Here is an 18,813-nt window from a genome sequence, read left to right as displayed (position 1 = left end):
ACCATCAATTTTGTAAAAGTCCTCGGCACTGTTGCCAATCTGAAAGGCAGAGCACAAAACTGAAAATGGTTTCCAAGTATCATGAACCTGAGAAACCTTTGATGGTCTGGATGAATTATAAATGTGGAGATATGCCTCTGTCAAATCTAGAGAAGCCAAAAACTCTTCTTTGCGCACTGCAGCAATCACCAACCTCAAAGTTTCCATTCGAAAGCGAGGTATCTTGAGCACCAGATTCAACTTCTTTAAATCCAGAATCGGACAAAAGGCGCCGTCCTTTTTCGGGACCACAACATAAATGAAATATCTTCCTGATCCCCGTTCCTCAACCGGTACTGGTGCAATGGCCCCCAAAAGACGTAGATGATTGATGGTTTCCCAAACCACCTGCTTTTTCTGCTCGTAAGTGCAAGGGGACCTTATGAACACATCTTTTAACAGCCGAGCAAATTCTAAAGCGTAACAGTGTTCTATCACACTTAGGACCCATTGATCTGACATGATCTTGGCCCACGCCTTGAGAAAGGATGTTAACCGACCTCAGATGCATAGAACAGAGGAGCAGGCCAGCCTCGCTTCACTGGGAGAACTTGACACTGGAGGCTCCCCGACCAGAACCATTTCTGACCGGTCTATGGCCTTGAAAGGACTGATTCCAAGACTGCTGCATCCCGGCCCCTTGTCTCTGACCTCCACCCAAAGGACGAGACTGAGGGGGATGCCAACTCGACTGCAAACGAGCCCATGTCGAAGAGAAGCCTCTGCCGACCTTTGGCTTGTCCTCTGGATGCTTGTGCCCTTTAGTCTCTCAGAGAAGCTTCATGAGTTGCTCCAAGTCCTCTCCAAACAGCAGCTTCCCCTTAAATGGAAGCAATCCCAGCTGAGACTTAGACCAAACTTCCAAAGACAAGTTCCTTAACCACAGAAGCCTTCTAGCGGAAACCACGGACATCATTGAATGAGAGGAAGTGCATATGAGATCATACAAGGCATCCGCTCTGTAGGCCACAACGGCCTCTAGCCTCTCGATCTGCTGCGCTTCCCAGCGCAACCTGGCCCGGAGCATAAAACTGCTACACACAGCAGTGCGAATGCCCAACGCCAACACTTCAAAGATCTTCTTGATATGCACCTCCAATTCCTATCCTGTATGTCCTTAAGTGCGGACAAACCCGCTACCAGAATCGTCATCTTAGTTACGGCCAAAACCGAAGCATCCACCTTCGGCATCCGCAAAAGATCAGACGTGTCTTCAGGCAAAGGATACAACTTCTCCATGGCTCTGCCAACCTTCAAGCCTATATCTGGAATCTCAAACTCCCGAAGCACTAATTTCTTCATCGACTTGTGGAAAGGAAATGTTTTGGTCGGCCCCCTCAGGTTCCGCATGATTGGATCCACTCCCTCGTAGTCTGAATCCACTTAAGAACATAAGAAATTGCCATGCTGGGTGAGACCAAGGGTCCATCAAGCCCAGCATCCTGTTTCCAACAGAGGCCAAACCAGGCCACAAGAACCTGGCAATTACCCAAACACTAAGAAGATCCCATGCTACTGATGCAATTAATAGCAGTGGCTATTCCCTAAGTAAACTTGATTAATAGCCATTAATGGACTTCTCCTCCAAGAACTTATCCAAACCTTTTTTGAACCCAGCTACACCAACTGCACTAACCACATCCTCTGGCAACTTGGGGCTCTTTAATACCTAGTTCATTAAGAATACATGGTATTAAGTGTCACAGGTCCTCCCAGCGAAAAAGACATACCACTCTCTGAGCTATCATCATCCTTCCCCTGGAACAACTGATGAGCTAGCACTCTCAGAAATCTGGTCGTCCCACCAAATCGAGACAAATGTGGCCTCTTGGCCACAGCTGGCTCCTGCAGGTCCAGTGGCTTGGGATACTGATGTCCAGCCGCCCTTTTCACCAAAAAAGCTTTATGCATAAGCAAAACAAAATCTGGGAAAATAATCCCCTCATTCTTCTGGATCCTGCTCCAGGAGGTCTTCCTCCTCTTCTCCAACAGAGGATCCCAGGAGCTCCAAGGGCCTTCGATCAGCCGGCGACAGCAGTGGGGGCAGGGCAGCGCCCCTGCAAGCCCGGTCAGTCGCGGTAGCCAAGGTAGACAAAATGGCCACCATTCCTGCTGAAATCGGGAAGGCACTGTCGGGCTGCTCGGCTCCCCCCACACTAACCGCTAAGGATCACTGTCTGTCTGGGGGCCCCCCACACACACACACACACACTCCCAGAGCTGCCTTCCCCTCCAGAGATGCAGTGGAAGTAAGTGCTAGCAAGGGAGAGGTATGCATGTGTGTCCCCACACGCCATGCACTGCCTGTCGCATGGCAGGGCGGCAAAAAAAAAAAAAAAAAGCTTCAGGAGCATTCCTTTGTTTAAAAAAAAACAAAAAACGATCCCCGTGACCACTCCGCTCACAGCCAACCTCCAGCGCAACCGATGACCTACAGAACTCCAAGAAAACAAAAACATCCGACCGGCACAAGCAATGAAAGCAAACCAAAGAGAAGCTTTTTCTGTCTTTTTTTAAATAAAACTTTATACTGCGTGCTGCAGGCTCCAGCTGTCTACCTGAGGGAGGGAGGAGAGGGAACTGGCTCCACCAGTTATCTCCCCCCTCAGGAGAAGAAGGATCCAGGTAGACCCAAGGGTTTCCAACCCCTCCTGCTCGTCTACTCCTCACCTGAAAGGTTGGCCTCACTAGGACCTAACAAACCTCAGGGAGGGCTAAGTAGCAATAAATCTTAACAGTACTACTAATTTTTTTTTTTAAGTTCTCCTCAGTCTGCAGGATTTGCACCACCTTCCATCTGCTGGAGACAGAGAAATACTAACGGACTGCAGGTAGCACACCAAGTTAAGTTATAGTGTCAGTAAAATGTTCTCTGTCTCCATCTGTTGGAAGGGAGGAATAATCCAAGAGTCTGGACTGATCTGGGTACGTACAGGGAAAGACAAATACAAAAAAGGAAACCTTCAAACAAGGTTGGAGGATGAAAGGGCAGGACAAGCTGTACCAGGACTTGATATACCATTTAAAAAATATATATATACTAAAAAGCAGTTTGGGAATATAGAGAGCATTCCTTGCCTTACATACCTAGGGAACCAATAATTCAGTTCCCCCAAAAAACTTTACAACCTGAAGGCTCTTAGGAACCAGAATATTGATTTGATGGTTATGTAATAAATGCATGGCACATTCAGATGTCACCTGCAAGTTACAAGTGGTTTACTTATTATTCAAGAAGCACAACCACTAGTCATGAGCACCCCTTGTAAAATCTCATCTAATGATTTTGATATATATTGTAAAGTTGTGACTAGTATCAAGTACTAGTGGACTCTTTTGAAATCGTATTCTTATCAGAGTATAAATTGCAATGTAGTAACAATCTCCCTATTTCAGTGAAGGGGCAACTGGACTGCACAGATTATTTCATGGAAAGTACATGTTAAAGACGACCTATCCGGTCCATGCCACACTACGCCGAAACTGAATCACTTTTTATGTCCAATTAAAAGGCAGGATCCCCGCAGGCATTATTTTGCCCTGAACACACACTAAGAAAAACAATGGAAAAGCTTAGCAACACTGTCATTTTTGTAATTTGTTAACACCATCTTTACCAGTTCACATCAGTCTCTGAAAGCAGGGAGAGTCTGAGCTCAATTTATGCTTTCAGGTACAAACATCTGCTTTTATAAGAGTGCAGTGCTTTGAGACAGAAAGCAGAGACCATTTCCCAATGAGCGAGACAACAGAAAAAGAGCAGATGAAAACAACATGTTAACACAGTCAGGGAAAGGAGAGGGACCCTGGACTTGGCTTCTCTCTCAAAGCAGCAGCTCAGAGAGAATGGGATGTCGTTCTGTTCAATGTCTCATAAAATGTCACGTGTGCTTTAATGTGAGTGAGGTGATTTAGTATCCCACAAGCCTGGTGCAGCTATTTTGCCTTTCCTGATAAAGGCAAGGCCTGCCCATTTCTGCTTCTCCAATGGAATGCTTAAAACCACTTGTACTCCACTCCACTATAGCTCAGTTACTCATACGATACTGTCTTTAATTTCACTGAGGCAGAATATAAACTACAGCCTTAAGTATTAGAATGTAGGTGTATACTCTTTCAAAGCCCAATAACATTAATATTTTGTTGTTATAGGGGGTGCAGCATGACTCAGAATCTCTGTTAGTTACATTCACCTTCAGCTGGCGAGGAATACGTCCCAAGCTAGACATTGAGTATCAGCTCCTCTGGGACTTAATCCCATGTGCAGGCTCACGCATCAGTGCAGTACTGTTTTTTTTAAATGAACTTTCAGACACATATGGGGCAAATTTATTTCATGACAAAGACAACTATGGGCCTTATTCAAAAAGGGATTTTTCCTCAATCGATGCATATGGAAAATTATAAGCCTCTAGACTGGCACAGTCACAGAGCTGTGAGATTTGAAAGCCCTGGAGTATGCAGGTTGAGATCTTCAATGCACAGCTCGTATGATCAATGCCGAAAATAAACTGATCTTTCCTGTGCTTTTTTTCCCCCCCTCACTGTGTCCCATCTTTCTTCATTTCGGGAGCATTTTATTTACTGACTATATAAATCTGTGCACATCAAGAGGATTTTCATATATGTATATGCAATATCTCATAGATAACATTTGCAAGTGTCTAATTAAATCTTGAATGCTCAATAAATTGATATAGCAAAATAAACAGAGAAAATTGAGATACAAAAGAAGAAAAAAAAAATCCACCCTTCTTGAACCAATGCATTGGTTCATTGTATTCTCTTTTCCTGGAAAATACAGAATGTGATGCCCAGTCTCCTCCTGGTAGCATTACCATACATCTCCATTCAAAAGATTTGGAGCTTTAGCTAACAAAGACATCTGAATGAAATACTCTTTTTCAGTCTCAGGATAAGAGATCTAGGAGCTGATGTGTGTTGATATTTGTACAATTATTAACACCCATTAATTAGCTTTGGTGCACAACACAAAATCTATGGAAAATGTGTAATGAGCTGCAAAATTATGCAAATCAGATCATTATCCATGATTGCACATGTTAAAATGTGTGAACATTAATGTGAGAAATTTAACTACACCTCAAATGAGGCAGAGTTGAGGTCTTTTGCATTAGTGTTCAGGTTAACATGCTAACACAAGCCATTTAACACCAAAGTGATTTGCATATCATTAACATTCACCGTTAGAATTATTCTAAATAATATGCTGTAACGGCCTATATTAACATAAACTTCAGTACATTGACTTCCTACAAAAGTAAACTATTCTTCAGGTCAAAGATAGTCATTTTAGGATTTCAGACAATCCAGTCATCAGAAAAATAAAATTTCAGGAGTATGAAATCTCAAAATCCAGTTACATAGAAATATAGAATATAATAGACTGAAAGGTCCATCCAGTTTGCACATTTTTCCTTCCCATTACAGTACTTACAGTACTGCACATCCAACTTAGTCTCCACAAAGTATGTGTGCTAAGAGAGTCCACATGTTTTTAACCTACTGTGTGTGTGGGTGGCCAAACACAGGGAAAGGCATGCATAATTTTACCTCTTGCATCTAAACATGCTCACAGGAATGCTTCTTTCTAATGCAACTAAAAGTACAAGTGCAATAGAAGCCATGTAGCCTTTTAGCCACATTTGTGGAAGGCAATATTCACTCAGGCCATTTTTGGGGGGTAAATGCCTTTGAAAATGGTCCTCCCTATGTCTAAATGTAGCAGCACCACCTTGAAGAAAAAGATGAGTAGCTTTACCAAATCACCTACAAACCGGACAATTCTTTTAGGAGATCCCAGGTGTCAGAAGAGTACAGCATGAAAGCCAGCTCTGCTTACCTGGAACACCTAGCTCCTCTTCTATAAACCGAACGTATCTCCGTGCATTCTCAGGCAACTCATTGAACGTTCTTGCATTGGAGGTATCTGTGTTCCAGCCTGGCAGGGTCTCATACTTCACCTCCACTTTATTTAAAACCTCCTGGTTTGCTGTAAATGTAAATTTGAAAGCTGTGACTTGGGTGTACTTACATACAAGAGAGCAGCAGCATTGCTTCCGTGTGCCCTTACAGCATCAGTGTTTTGCATCTCCAACTGAACGTGCATCACAGTGTGAACTGAAGAACATTATGGGTCAGATTTTCAAAAATGTGCTTGAAAGGTAGAGGCTAGACAGCTACTGGCATTGATCAGGTGTCTTAAGAAATTATCAAATGATCCCGGTTCTGCATCCCCCAACACCACTGCTTAGTCATGGCCCGCCTCACAGCCTCATCTAACCACATCTACCCCATCTTTGACTTGCTTGATTTTTCTCTGCTGCTCAAAAGAAACCTGTCACAGAGCACCAGCAGCCCTGTGCTGTCCTCATGATGCTGGGAGAAGTCTACTGGCACTGTAAAAACATGTTTGCTTACTGTAAATGATATTCATAGATAGCAAGATGAATTATCTTGCACCAAATGGACTTGTCCCTCCTAGCTGTACAGCTTTGAGCTCTACTATGCGGGAGTTGCCTTTTGAGCCTCTTCAGTCAGTAGCAGAGCTAATCCAGCTGTGTAGTTGACTCCCCAGGGAGAAGGACAGATATTCCATGGCTAATTCATCCTAGCTCTGGTAAACACAGTTTACGGTAAGCAAGCATGTTTTTTTCCGGTGATAAGCAGGTTGAATTAGCCATTACATGAGGGGAGTCCCAAACTGAGGGTTGCAAACAAGCGATTACTAAGCAGCCCGGACTCCGCCATGGAGAGTGTACCTCAGCAAGAACAGGTTTTGCAAAATTGCTTGCCCAACTCTATTTTATCGAGACAGTAATGGGACATGAAGGTATGGATCAAGGATCATGTTGAAGTTTTGCTGATATCTTCAATGGGCACCTCTTGGAAGTGAGAAATCTAGGAAGCCATGGCTCAAACTTGAGTTTTGACTGCATCTGTCAGTTGAAGTCCACTCAAGTTATAGCAGTGGTGGATGCAATCTGCTATCCAGTTAAACAAAGTTCTTTTTGTGAACGGCACTCCAAAGCAGATAGGGTTGTAGGAGACAAATAGCTGGTTTGACTGATGAGCCTACGTCTGCCTTTTGTAATATGCCAAGGTTCATATGCAGTCCAGAGTATGGAGGGCTTTCTCTCCATTCATATGGGGTCTGGGGAAGAAGGTACAACAGATTGGTTTATATGAAAAGATGAGCCTGGGGTGAGTTAGGAGGAAATACACAGTTATGAGAGAATTGAAGATATGGAGGGTAGTGGACGAATGGTTGAAGTTTGCTAATCTTCTCACTAAAGTGACTGCAACAAGGATAAGTATTTTCTAAGTCAAGAACTTCAAAGTTATAGTGTCCAGTGGCTCAAAAGGAAGTTTCATTGTGGTCCAATGGAACCAGGGATTTCTTGATAAGGGGTTTTACCTGCCAGAGATCTTTCATAAAATGAGATAAGAGCGGATGAATGGAGATGGTTTTATCCTCTACCAAAGAGTGATAAACAGCTATCGCACTCAGATGGATTCTAACTGATGAAGTAGCTAGTTCCGCATGAGAGAGATGGAGCAAGTACTGAAGGAATTGTGGAGGCTCACAGTAGGATGGATCAGAAGAATGTTGTTTACACCAGATGGAGAATCTCTTCTATTTGAATACATAGCTTCTTTGGTGAAAGGGTTCCTTGAGCAAACTAGAATGTCTTATTTCTAATGGCAAATGAAGGTTAGTAAGCACTGTGCATGCAACATCCATGCTGTGAGGTGGAGAGCTGAGAGACTGGGATGAAAGATAGTTTTGTCATTTTTGAGTTAGGAGAAGAGGGTTCGACCCCAATGGTATGGAAGAACTGCTGGAAGTCTGACTATATACGCATACTAGATTTGTCTGGGCCATGCTGGAGCTATGAGAATCATTTGCATATGGTCTCACAGGAGTTTCTGAACTGTTTTGAAAATTAAAGGTATCAGTGGAAAAGTGTACATGAGGTTTGGGCCCCACTCAAGAAGGAAAGTATCATGTGCGAGTTTGCGATTGCTGGGAAGGATGGAGCAAAATTGATTTAGGTTTGTATTTTGTTGAGATGCAAAAAGGTTCATTGTTGGTAGACCCCATAAGTCAAACAGTCTGTTTGTTTGTTTGTTTTAATTTTATTTTTATTGCATTTTAACTAAATTACAAAGCATATCATCTTTGCACCGAAAAAAGAAACAAAGTTATTACAATAGTTACATTAGAAACAAATTTAAATACAGTGCCCAAAATAACTAGAAGAGGGGGGAGGAGGAAGAAAATAAAGGAGCCACTAACTGATAAATCAAATTAGGAAATACCTTAACTTGTTAATTTTACCCATATATTTAGTCTACTAGAACTCTCAATGGGTGAGGAAGTGGTCAGCAACCTTCTATGAGAATCCAACCACAATTTAAGTTGTTCCAGGACAAAAAAAAATGTAAGTGTCGTTATTAAACTTAATAATGCATTTGCACGGATATCTTAGTTGATAGGTTGCGCCTAGAGATTGGGTTTCCTGGTGTAAGGCCAGGAACCCTTTTCTCCTCTCTTGTGTAACTTTTGCTAGATCTGGGAAGATCTGAACAAACTGGCCCATAAAATTAGTCTCCATATGTTGAAAATAATTCCTCATAACCATACCCAGATCCTGTTCATAAATAAATGAAACTAACAGAGTTGCTCTTTCGAATATCTCTGTAGTAGAGGAGTCCAGTAGTTCTAAGTTCCCCAAGTCCAGTTGGTGATATGCCAAATTATCTCTTGGACATGGAAATGGAAGAAAATACACCTTGTTAAAAGAGGGAATATTATCCAAAGGAATGTGTAATATCTCAGTCAAATATCTCCAAAGAGTGATTCGTGGCTATTCTCCTACTATCCTGGGGAAGTTTAGAAGTCTTAAATTAGGACGTCTTAAACGATTTTCAAACAATTCTACTTTTCTGTTAAAAGCAAGACAATCCTGGACTGTAGATGTCTGTACTTTCTGTATTTCTTTAGTTTGACTCTCAAGATCTTGAATCCCATTTAAGTGATCCAGAAGTTGAAGGTTATGATCTTGAGTCACTATTTTCAATTTAGATGAAATCTGGGATATCTGTAATGAACAACTTTGTATAACTAAATTCTGATGGGCCATCAATTCCCAGAGAGAGTCTAATGTAACCACAGCGGGTTTAGGGAGTGAAGCCTGTAAGGACCTATATTCCTGTGTCGAAACAGAAGCCATAGGTGCGGGCGCATTAATCGTGGAAACTAAAACGGTCTTACCGCCATCAGGGGAACCTGGCTTCAAAATGTCTACAGACGCCAATATTGCCTCACTTCTTTGCCTCTGTGTTTCTCCTCGCACCATTCCACTCACGGCCACTCCCTCTGTAGCTTGCTCTGAGATTTCCATTCTCAGATTCGCTAACACTGACTCCAGAGGGAGGCTTGAGGAAATCGCTTGTGGAGTTCTTAGCGTAGGAGGGCTCAGAGAAAACGCCCCAGATGAGACGGAGGCTCCCTTGCTGAACCCGTCAGCAGGGACCTGCTCCTCCAGTTTCGGGTAAATGGTGGTGCATTCGAGAATGGTGCGTTGTCCCGAGGGAAGGGGGGGATATAGAGGGAAAAAACCACACTTTCCCCTTTCGTTTAAAGGGCATATTAGCAAAAAATCAGAGAAACAGAGGAAATCTATCGGGACCAACTGAACAGCACTACACACAAGTGGCTATCTTGGCTCTTTCCCCCCTGGACCTAAACGGTCTTGTTTCTATTGACTGCTACAGAGGTCAAAATACTCTGCTGAGATGATCTGCCAGGTCATTGAGGGATTTCTTTACTAGTTTAAGAGACTAAGGATGATTTGGGTCTACAAAATAAAAGAGAAAATACAAGTCACAATCTGTTTCTGTACAGTATATGAATTCAAGAAAGCATGGGACAAGTACAGGGGATCTCTGAGGGAGTGGTAAGGACTGTAGAGCTGAGCAATTGTATGTTTGGCAGACAAGATGGGCTACATGTTCTTTTTAAGTCATCATATTTTTTAATTATTCTATAGTCAGTGTTCCCTCTCAGCTGTGTTCTTGATCTTCTTTGGCCATTATGAATATAAAAGTGTTTCAGTCTATAAAATTAAGTCTGTTTCTTGTGATTGGTTTTATTTTGTATGGTGTATTTGATTTGCTAATATTCTCTAATTAGTCTGTTCTACATGTTTGATTAATTAAATTGATGATCATTACTTGATGGACATTTATTTTATTTGTTTTGTATGTCATGTATGACCTGTCAATGTAATTTTTTCATTTTTATATGTTTAAAAACAATTGGTTTTATTTATTCACAATTTTCCTTGCTGTTATTTTTTTTATAGTATTTACTATTTTTATTTTGTACATATTTGGTTAATGCTATTGTGTTTCACTATTATGTTGTTTCCTGCCTTGAGCATACCTTTGGAAAAGTGGGCTATAAAGACTGAAGATCAATCAATCAATAAGTAAATAAAAAGAATGTTCTGAGAGGAAGTGACGTCATAGCAAGGGATGGCTGCCTAAAACTAGAGCTCCTCCACCTCTTACTATAATCCTCAGAATATTGTAAGCATCAGCTACAAGTTTCTATCTTAAAACATTGGCGATATCATTCCTGCCTGTACTGATGTCAACGAGACGCAAAGCTGTGGACTTTAAAAAGTATTCGTACCAGAAGCAAGACTGCGACGGGAACCAGCAAGTGGCGGATAACATGGCGGCTGCCGACCCCCGATTAGCCGAGGATGATGGGCAGGAAGCCTTGGCTGATAAAATGGCTGAGGGAGATCTGCCGACTAAATCGGAAATGAAGCTGTGGTTTGCGGATCTCAAAAACGAGCTGACCACCAAAACGCAAAATATTATGGAATCGATAGAAGAGTTAAAAGGTGACCTTGCGGATCATGGCCGTCGGATATTTGAAACAGAAACCCGGGTTGACGCTAACTGCGAACATATCAAAGGCCTCCGCGACCAAAATAAACAATTTCGTGAAGAAATGGAACGGCTCCATGATAAAATGGAAGATTTAGAGAACCGCTCTAGACGCCATAATTTACGATTCCGGGGAGTGCCAGAGTCGGTAGAAAACCAAGACTGTGTCGCGGTGGGTAAAACAGATTTGCGAGCTGCTGTTAACCTCAGAAATGACTCAGGTCAGTAACACAGTCGGAGGGGATATTAAAATCGACCGTGCTCACCGGGTTCTGGGACCTAACGTGGCTAACAAGCCCAAAGATATATTGGCCTGCTTTCATGATTTTGCCCAGAAAGACAAGCTAATGATTATAGCGAGAAAGCAAGCCACGTGGCTTTGGAAGGGCACAGCCATTATGATCTTCGCGGATCTTTCACCCATCACTGTCAGACGGAGGCAGGAGATGAAACCGGTCACAGATCGGCTACGAGCTGAAAATATTCGATATCGCTGGCTATTCCCATTTGGGATGAGTTTCTCGGTAAAGGGCGAGTCTCACCGGGTGCGAAATCTTTCGGAAGCTGCGACCCTCTTGCACAACGCTGGATTTACTGGTTTTGATCAATTGCAAATGGCGCCCAAACCTCACAGCCGCAGAGAGGAGTATCCGAAATGGCAGAGAGTAAATAAAGGAGACAAAAGACTGAGGCGCCAAACAGACTCCTCATTATCACAAAAGGACCAAACCTGAAATTTTTGATTTCCTTGCTGGAAAGAGTACCACTTCGTTTGGAGCGGCATATTGCCTAGTGCTGGTTTGCATAGTATTTTACTCCTGTTGGGAATAATTTTATAGTTTTGGTACACTGTTGTTTCTTGTTACTTGTAGCTACAGAGTTGTTTTTTGCTACAGCTGATTAGTTCTGAGGGAATTTCAGCAATTAAAGCCAGCTCAGCGTTACTAGCTGGCTTCACAATAGTTGGTTGGGGATGGTGGGGCAGTCACCCTGAGATGACAAATTCCTCCATTATGATCTTAGGTTGGATGGGGGCGATGGTCCAACTAGAGGGGAAATTGGTAAAGCGGGAGGGGGGGAGGGGGAATGGGAATTGGGGGTTCTTGCACAGGTCACAGGTTCTTACTGCTAAACACAGACATACTTAGAAACACTTGGGCACAGAGTCAGTCCACGTTAGAGCCCAGTGTACATGCTGTCCCAAGCATATGGAATGTGCAGGCTCGGACTTCTCATAGTTACTTGACATTGACAACATGGTGGTCATCAATTACTTATCTATTAATGCAAAGGGATTGAATTCCCCGTATAAACGGCATTGTTTATATGCAGACTTGATTGGACACCAGGTCTCAGTGGCCTTCATTCAGGAGACCCACCTGAAGAGGCGTCATGAATACCTCCTTAAACACCCGTCTTACCCGGCTCAGTATTGGGTGCCCCGCCCCTTAAGCCATAAATATTTGGGGGTAGGAGTCTTAATACACAAAGATGTAATGTATGAAGAGGTAACCAGGTACGAAGATCCAGAGGGGAGATACCTTATACTCATTGTTGTGATGGGCGGGGAGAAATATACACTTGTTAATGTATATGTACCAAACAGTGGGCAGGGTACATACCTAAGTCGTATTCGTACCTTGATAGACAAGCAGGCGGAAGGTCATGTGATAGTAGGGGGTGATTTTAACATCACTCTGAATCCCTTTCTAGATAATTCCAAGGGTTTTGCTTACACTTCTCTGAAAGACCGTAATCTCTTTAAAACTTTCTTGACTCATTTAAATCTCCTGGATGTGTGGCGCATATGGAACCCCAGGGGCAGAGACTTTTCGTTTTACTCGAGAGCTCACTGTTCTTACTCCAGAATTGATCTATTCCTCATAGCTAAAAGCTGTGTCAATCAAGTTAAAAACCCACAAATAGACCTCATTACTTGGTCAGATCATAGCCCGATCACTATTCAGTTGGAACTAAATTCCTATGACCGGGGGCAGCGGTTCTGGAGGATGAACGAGAGTCTACTAGAAGAGGCTGATTTTGTGTTGCAGATGCAGGAGGAGATCAGGGAATATCTGATCTTTAATGACCAGGACGGTCTGTCCCCTATGTTAGTTTGGGATTGTTTAAAAGCAGTCCTCAGGGGAAATTTGTGGCCAGAGGTTTCCTTCTTGAAAAAGCAGCGGAACAAAGATAAAACGGAAACGCTACAGAGCCTTCAACAACTGGGTCTCCAACATAAGAGTAGCGGAAGATGAGGCAATCTTGGGAGAAATGGACAGACTCAGGGCACACTTGGAGGAATTAGAAGCGGCCCACATAGCGCACTCACTCACTCTTACGCAGCAAAAATACTATGAAGGTGGGAACAAAGCGGGACGTCAGTTAGCCAGAAAATTGAAAGTCCAACAAATGCAAAATAATATTATTAAAATAAAAGATGAACAGGGTGCTATGTTAACCTCTAATACTGCAATTAGGCAACGCTTTATACGTTTTTACTCGGAATTGTATGCCTACTGATTTAGCCATTAATAGTCCAAGATTGAGGACTACTTGTCTCAATCCTTCTCTTCCACCATACTCCCTGATAATCAAGAGTTTTTGGATCGGGATGTGACTCCAGCGGACGGTCACCTGGCCATAAAAAGCTTAAAGGTGGGAAAGTCCCCGGGATTGGATGGCCTGACGGCTGGCTTTTACAAAAAATTTGCTATACAACTTACGCCGCTATTGGTTAAGCTTTTAATGCCCTCCAGGGGGATATGTCCTTATCTTCTTCAGCTAATCTGGCAGGGGTTACAATTTTGGCTAAGCCGGGACGTGATCCCACCTTGTGCGGGTCTTATCGCCCGATCTCAACTGATTAACTTGGATATGAAAATACTGGCGAAAATATTGGCGAATAGGCTTAATAGTCTGCTCCCGCAATTGATACATCCTGACCAGTCAGGCTTTATACCTGGCAGGATGGCCTCCGATAATGTTCGGAAAATAGTAAGTCTTATGGACTGGGCTCGTGAGCACCATACCCCTCTATTGTTATTAGCGCTTGATGCTGAAAAAGCATTCGACTATGTACATTGGCCCTCTTTTGTTCCACACTATGAAATGTTTTCGCTTTGGGGATCGCTTTATACGCTGGATACAAAAGCTGTATGAGGCCCCGACAGCCTGCTTAAAGATTAATGGAGGGTATTCTCAACCTTTTTCTGTGGGTAGAGGCACACGCCAGGGGTGTCCTTGTCTCCCTTACTTTTCGCTCTTTTTTTTGGAGCCATTCACGCACCATATCAGGGCCAATTCAGCTATCCAGGGGGTGAAGGTTGGCTCATTTTCTTCTAAACTTTCTTTATTCGCAGATGACATTTTATTTACCATAACTAACCCTGTCTCATCCTTAGTGGCCATCACGGACGAGATCTCGGCGTTAGCAAGATCTCGGGGTTCAAATCAACTGGGAAAAATCTGAATTGCTTAATGTATCCGTACCGACGGTAATGGTGGACCACCTTCGGAAGACTCATCCCTTTAAGTGGCTAAAGAGAAAATAAATACTTGGGGATTTACATAGGATGTACGAGGGATCTTTTTCAACTTAACTACCCTCCCTTGTTAGCCAGAATTTACAAGGATCTGGAGGAGTGGGATCGCTATCACATCTCCTGGTTGGGTCGCTTAGCGGTACTAAAGATGAATATTCTGCCAAGGATTTTATATTTGATGCAAACTCTACCGATAGTAATACCCAAAAAATTTCTACATAAATGGCAGAGTCGATTCTTTAAATATCTGTGGCGGGCGAAGAAGCCAAGGATCAGAAAGCAGATTTTATGTCTTCCTAAAATACAAGGAGGTTTAGAGCATGCCCAATCTTGTAGGTTACCAAGGCGCTGCACATCTAAAGGCGGCGGTGGAGTGGCATAATAAATCCCACCAAAAGCCATGGGTACATTTAGAGCAGGCAATTGTGGGAGATCTCCCCCTCACGGCATTACTATGGCAGAGGAGATCCACCTGGCTTCCCTCTGCTAAGCTACCTGCCACCGTACAGGCGACCATCACCGTTTGGAATACTTGGCGGTCGGTCTTAGTGGGCCAGAGGACACATTTTCATAGCACCCACTTGTTTCACCACACCTCCTTTGGCTACGCAGCACACTCTGATATTGCCAGAAGATGGAAAGTTAGGGGCATCATGCAGGTGTCTGACATGTGGGATCCTGGTGGGGTGCGGTCCTTTCCTACGCTCTCCGCGAGATTCCATCTTGATTCGAAGGATCATTACTTTTATCTTCAGGGTGTTGCATTTTCTAACCCACAATCAGTTGACAGTAGAGCTCCCGCTGGGGATCACGCCATTTGAAGCCTTATGCATACAAGCTGCGAAGGTGAGAGGACACATAGCTCGTATATATGCTATGCTAATGGGAGGGTTAAGTGACCAGGCTCCCCATGTTATTGCTTGGGAAAGGGATTTGCAGGAACATTGGCCGTTGGAGGATTGGAAACACCTATCTTATTCAATGGGTAGGGGTCTTATATCTGCTTATCACATTGAGAATGGGTATAAGATGCTATACAGGTGGTACTTGACCCCAGATAGGCTACAATCGCATACGAGCCACTGTCCTCTGAGTTTTGTTGGAGGTTATGCCAGGCACCGGGAACTTTTTTTCATATGTGGTGGCAGTGTCCCTGCCTTACACCTTTCTGGGATGCTGTTGCTCGCTGGTTGACAACAGTTCTCGGAGAGCCAATATCACTTGTGCCATCGCAGGCGTTACTGAACAAAGACAACCCACAGCTTTCTAAGTTTCATAATGCTTTTATTAAATACGTCGTAACCGCAGCCAGGGGAGCAATTGCCAAAAAATGGAGGGATACGTCACCCCCAGCAATCCAGGATGTCTATGCCAGGGTGAGAGTTATGCATACCTTGGGGAAAATCACGGCCCATAAACACAAAACATTAGCTAAATTTCACAAAATATGGTATAAATATGTGCAATGGACAACACCTCAAAGTTTGAAATAGCTAAACCAAATGGTGGAGATGCACAATAATTGTTTCAATGTATAACAGTTTTCGATTTCTATAATGCACATGTTCCCTCTGCAATGCTTTTTACAGGAATGTTTGTAGGGTTTTTCTTAGACTTGGGACTGCTAAAGCTGGATCTGATTCTCTATACTATTCAACTTGTCTGTATTATTCTTTTATTATCAATAGGACTGATATTCTTTATTATTTGTATGATTTTTCACATGATGACTATGTGCGAGAGGGGGGGATAGATATGGTTGATTGGAAAAATTGGTATTTCCAGATTCTTCTGGTCATGATGTTCAGTTAATCTACTTTTCGTTGTGAGTAACGGTATTGTGACTGATTGCATTCTGACATGTATGATACTATTTGATACCAATAAAAAAGTTACAACTTAAAAAAAAAAAAAGAATGTTCTAGCTTTGGAACCTCCAGATTAACACAGTAACATAAAGAAAACCTTACCTGGAAAATGAGGTATGGTCTTGCCGTCCAACTTATATGCAACTCCAACCTTGATTTCCGAAAACACATCCAAAATATCCAGTTTGGTAAGTGCCAATCTATTTATAAAAAGAAAACATATACTTTGTTTATGCTTTCACCAAGCAACTGGAGAACAGACACAGTAGGTGCACACTGATGACTATCATGGAGAGAAAAGCAAAACTGTAGATGGTGCAAATGAAAGTAAATTGGTCCAGAGTTCATGTTTCTCAAAACTGTGCTGTACGTATAAGTAAGGTAGTCTGCAGTATGCTGTGCAAAGCTTACCTACAGTATTCTCAGATTTGTTTTGCAGTTTTCTGCAATTAAAAAACATTATAAAACTGATCATTTGCCTTAATTTTTCCAAATAACTACTAAATATTAATGAGAAAAGCATTTAAGTTAAGGCCTCAACAAATCCTGAGCAACAGATTGTCGTGGTGACCAGAAATTTCACTTTGAATTTTCATGCTCCAATGCAGGAAGAGCCTGCCGACGCTTGACACTGTCTGCCCCGTGTGGCTCAAACTCACTCAGAGCCTTGCGGTGCCTGAACCCTCACGAGACAGACTAGTGCTAGAGGTTCAGGCACCGCTCGGCTCTTAGTGAATCTGTTGCATGATGCAGAATGCAAGAAACAGCTGTTCCCATGGCAGCAGCCGGAAGATGAGGGTAACTAGCTGGTCTCTGGATGCTGATGACTGGAGGATGGGTAACTGAATGGGACTATAAAACAGGGGGTAGATGACTGGCTGGCTGAGGAGAGAAGGGGGGCTGACTGGCTGGGAAGTGGGATGACCAGGTGAGGAGTGATTAGGTAGGGCTAGGTGGATGGGTAGCTGAGGGGGTCAGTGATTTACTGGATAATAACTGGGTGCAGGAAGAGGGAAATGAGACAACTGGGGGCTGGGTGGATGGAGGAATAGGGTATGGTTTGCTAGGGAGTGATGGGATGAAGGAAAGAAGGGGGGAGTGACTGGAAGAGAGGAAGTGAGTGGGCCAGTAGTGAGAAGGGAGAGACTGGGGCATTGAGAATGAGATTGGTGGGGGGAGTGATGAGAGGGGGGGGGACAATGGTAGGGGGACCCTTATTAAACAAATTAAGGGCCTGATTCACTATGACTTTTTTAACTCCATACACAAAGAATAGGTAAACAACCTTAGTAAATCAGGCCCTAAAGAGATGCAGCAGACCTTGGAGGGGAATTCCCTATCCTCTGTCCCTTCCCTAGCTATTCACTCCAGCCTCTGGCTCATAACTTTATGGGCTGATTCTACAGAACAGCCTGGTTAAAGCCTGATTTAAGTTTATAGGCAATAATTGTATGTCATGTATAAATTAACTGGCGTGGTTTTTCTGAGATAAATTATGAGCATACTTTTTAAAATCAAAAAGCAGGTGCATAAGCAGAGCCGTTGGAAGCAACAGGCAGACTAGGTGGCTGCCTCTAGCACCACTGTTTTGGGGGCGGTGCGGCAGTTGCATTTCCTTCGTTTTGCTCACATGGGCCTGGAAGAGGAAATGGTGACACGAGAGTCTGCGCGGGCAGGAAGAGAGGAGAAGAAATACAATGGCAGGAGCAGACTGCACTGCTCTACGCATCATGTCCTGAGCTCTGAGCAAGTCTGCGCAGGGAATTCTGAGCCCAGCACTGGAATGTTGCCACAAGTCAGAGTGGGTGAATACATCGAGAAGGCCCTCATGTCTCACTCCGAGGGGTAATCAGGAACCTTGCCCTTTTCTGCCCAGTGCCAAGTCAGAAGTGGCCCCCCCTCCCGCCTGTCCTGAGGAAGAGGGGGAGATGGCCTAGTCCTACCACAGTACTCGCTCCCAAGTCCAGAAAGGACTGGGCCAGCTCAGGCTGTGAAGGTCTCGGAGTTTGGCTCTGTGCTACTTCCGATTTGGGCCTAATTCCACCTGTTGCTGCTGTTGGAAGCAGTGATGATATGGACGCAATATCCATTCCCCCTCCATACACATAGCACTGGCTGAGCTCCAGCAGGAGAAGTTCTGGACGCTTTCTGAATGCTGTTAAGTAATATGCCAGCATTTTTCAAAATGTATGTATATATACAGATTACTAAATTGAATAACAATGTGGTGTGTGGTGTGTGTATGTATGTGTGTATATATAGAGATAGATAGATAGATAAAGTGTGAAAAGTGGAATATAAATCTAAATACAATAAATAAATAAAAAAAGCCCTTAGTGGTGGATACTAAAATGGTCAGTGGCCTTCATTCTAAA

General features: G+C 43.3%; 1 protein-coding gene across 1 annotated transcript in view; it reads right to left on the bottom strand.

The window, feature by feature from the left end:
- ADSS (adenylosuccinate synthase) overlaps positions 1-18,813 on the bottom strand; it is a 211,258-nt gene that overhangs the window by 5,713 nt on the left and 186,732 nt on the right. The window contains 2 exon segments of the mRNA XM_029593957.1: positions 5,903-6,052; positions 16,541-16,638. Coding sequence (XP_029449817.1) covers positions 5,903-6,052; positions 16,541-16,638 — 248 coding nt within the window.

This window comes from Rhinatrema bivittatum, chromosome 3, assembly GCF_901001135.1.
Source record: "Rhinatrema bivittatum chromosome 3, aRhiBiv1.1, whole genome shotgun sequence".
NCBI lineage: Eukaryota > Metazoa > Chordata > Amphibia > Gymnophiona > Rhinatrematidae > Rhinatrema > Rhinatrema bivittatum.
The sequence above is the reverse complement of the archived record's forward strand: the minus strand, read 5'-3'. Positions and strand labels throughout refer to the sequence as shown.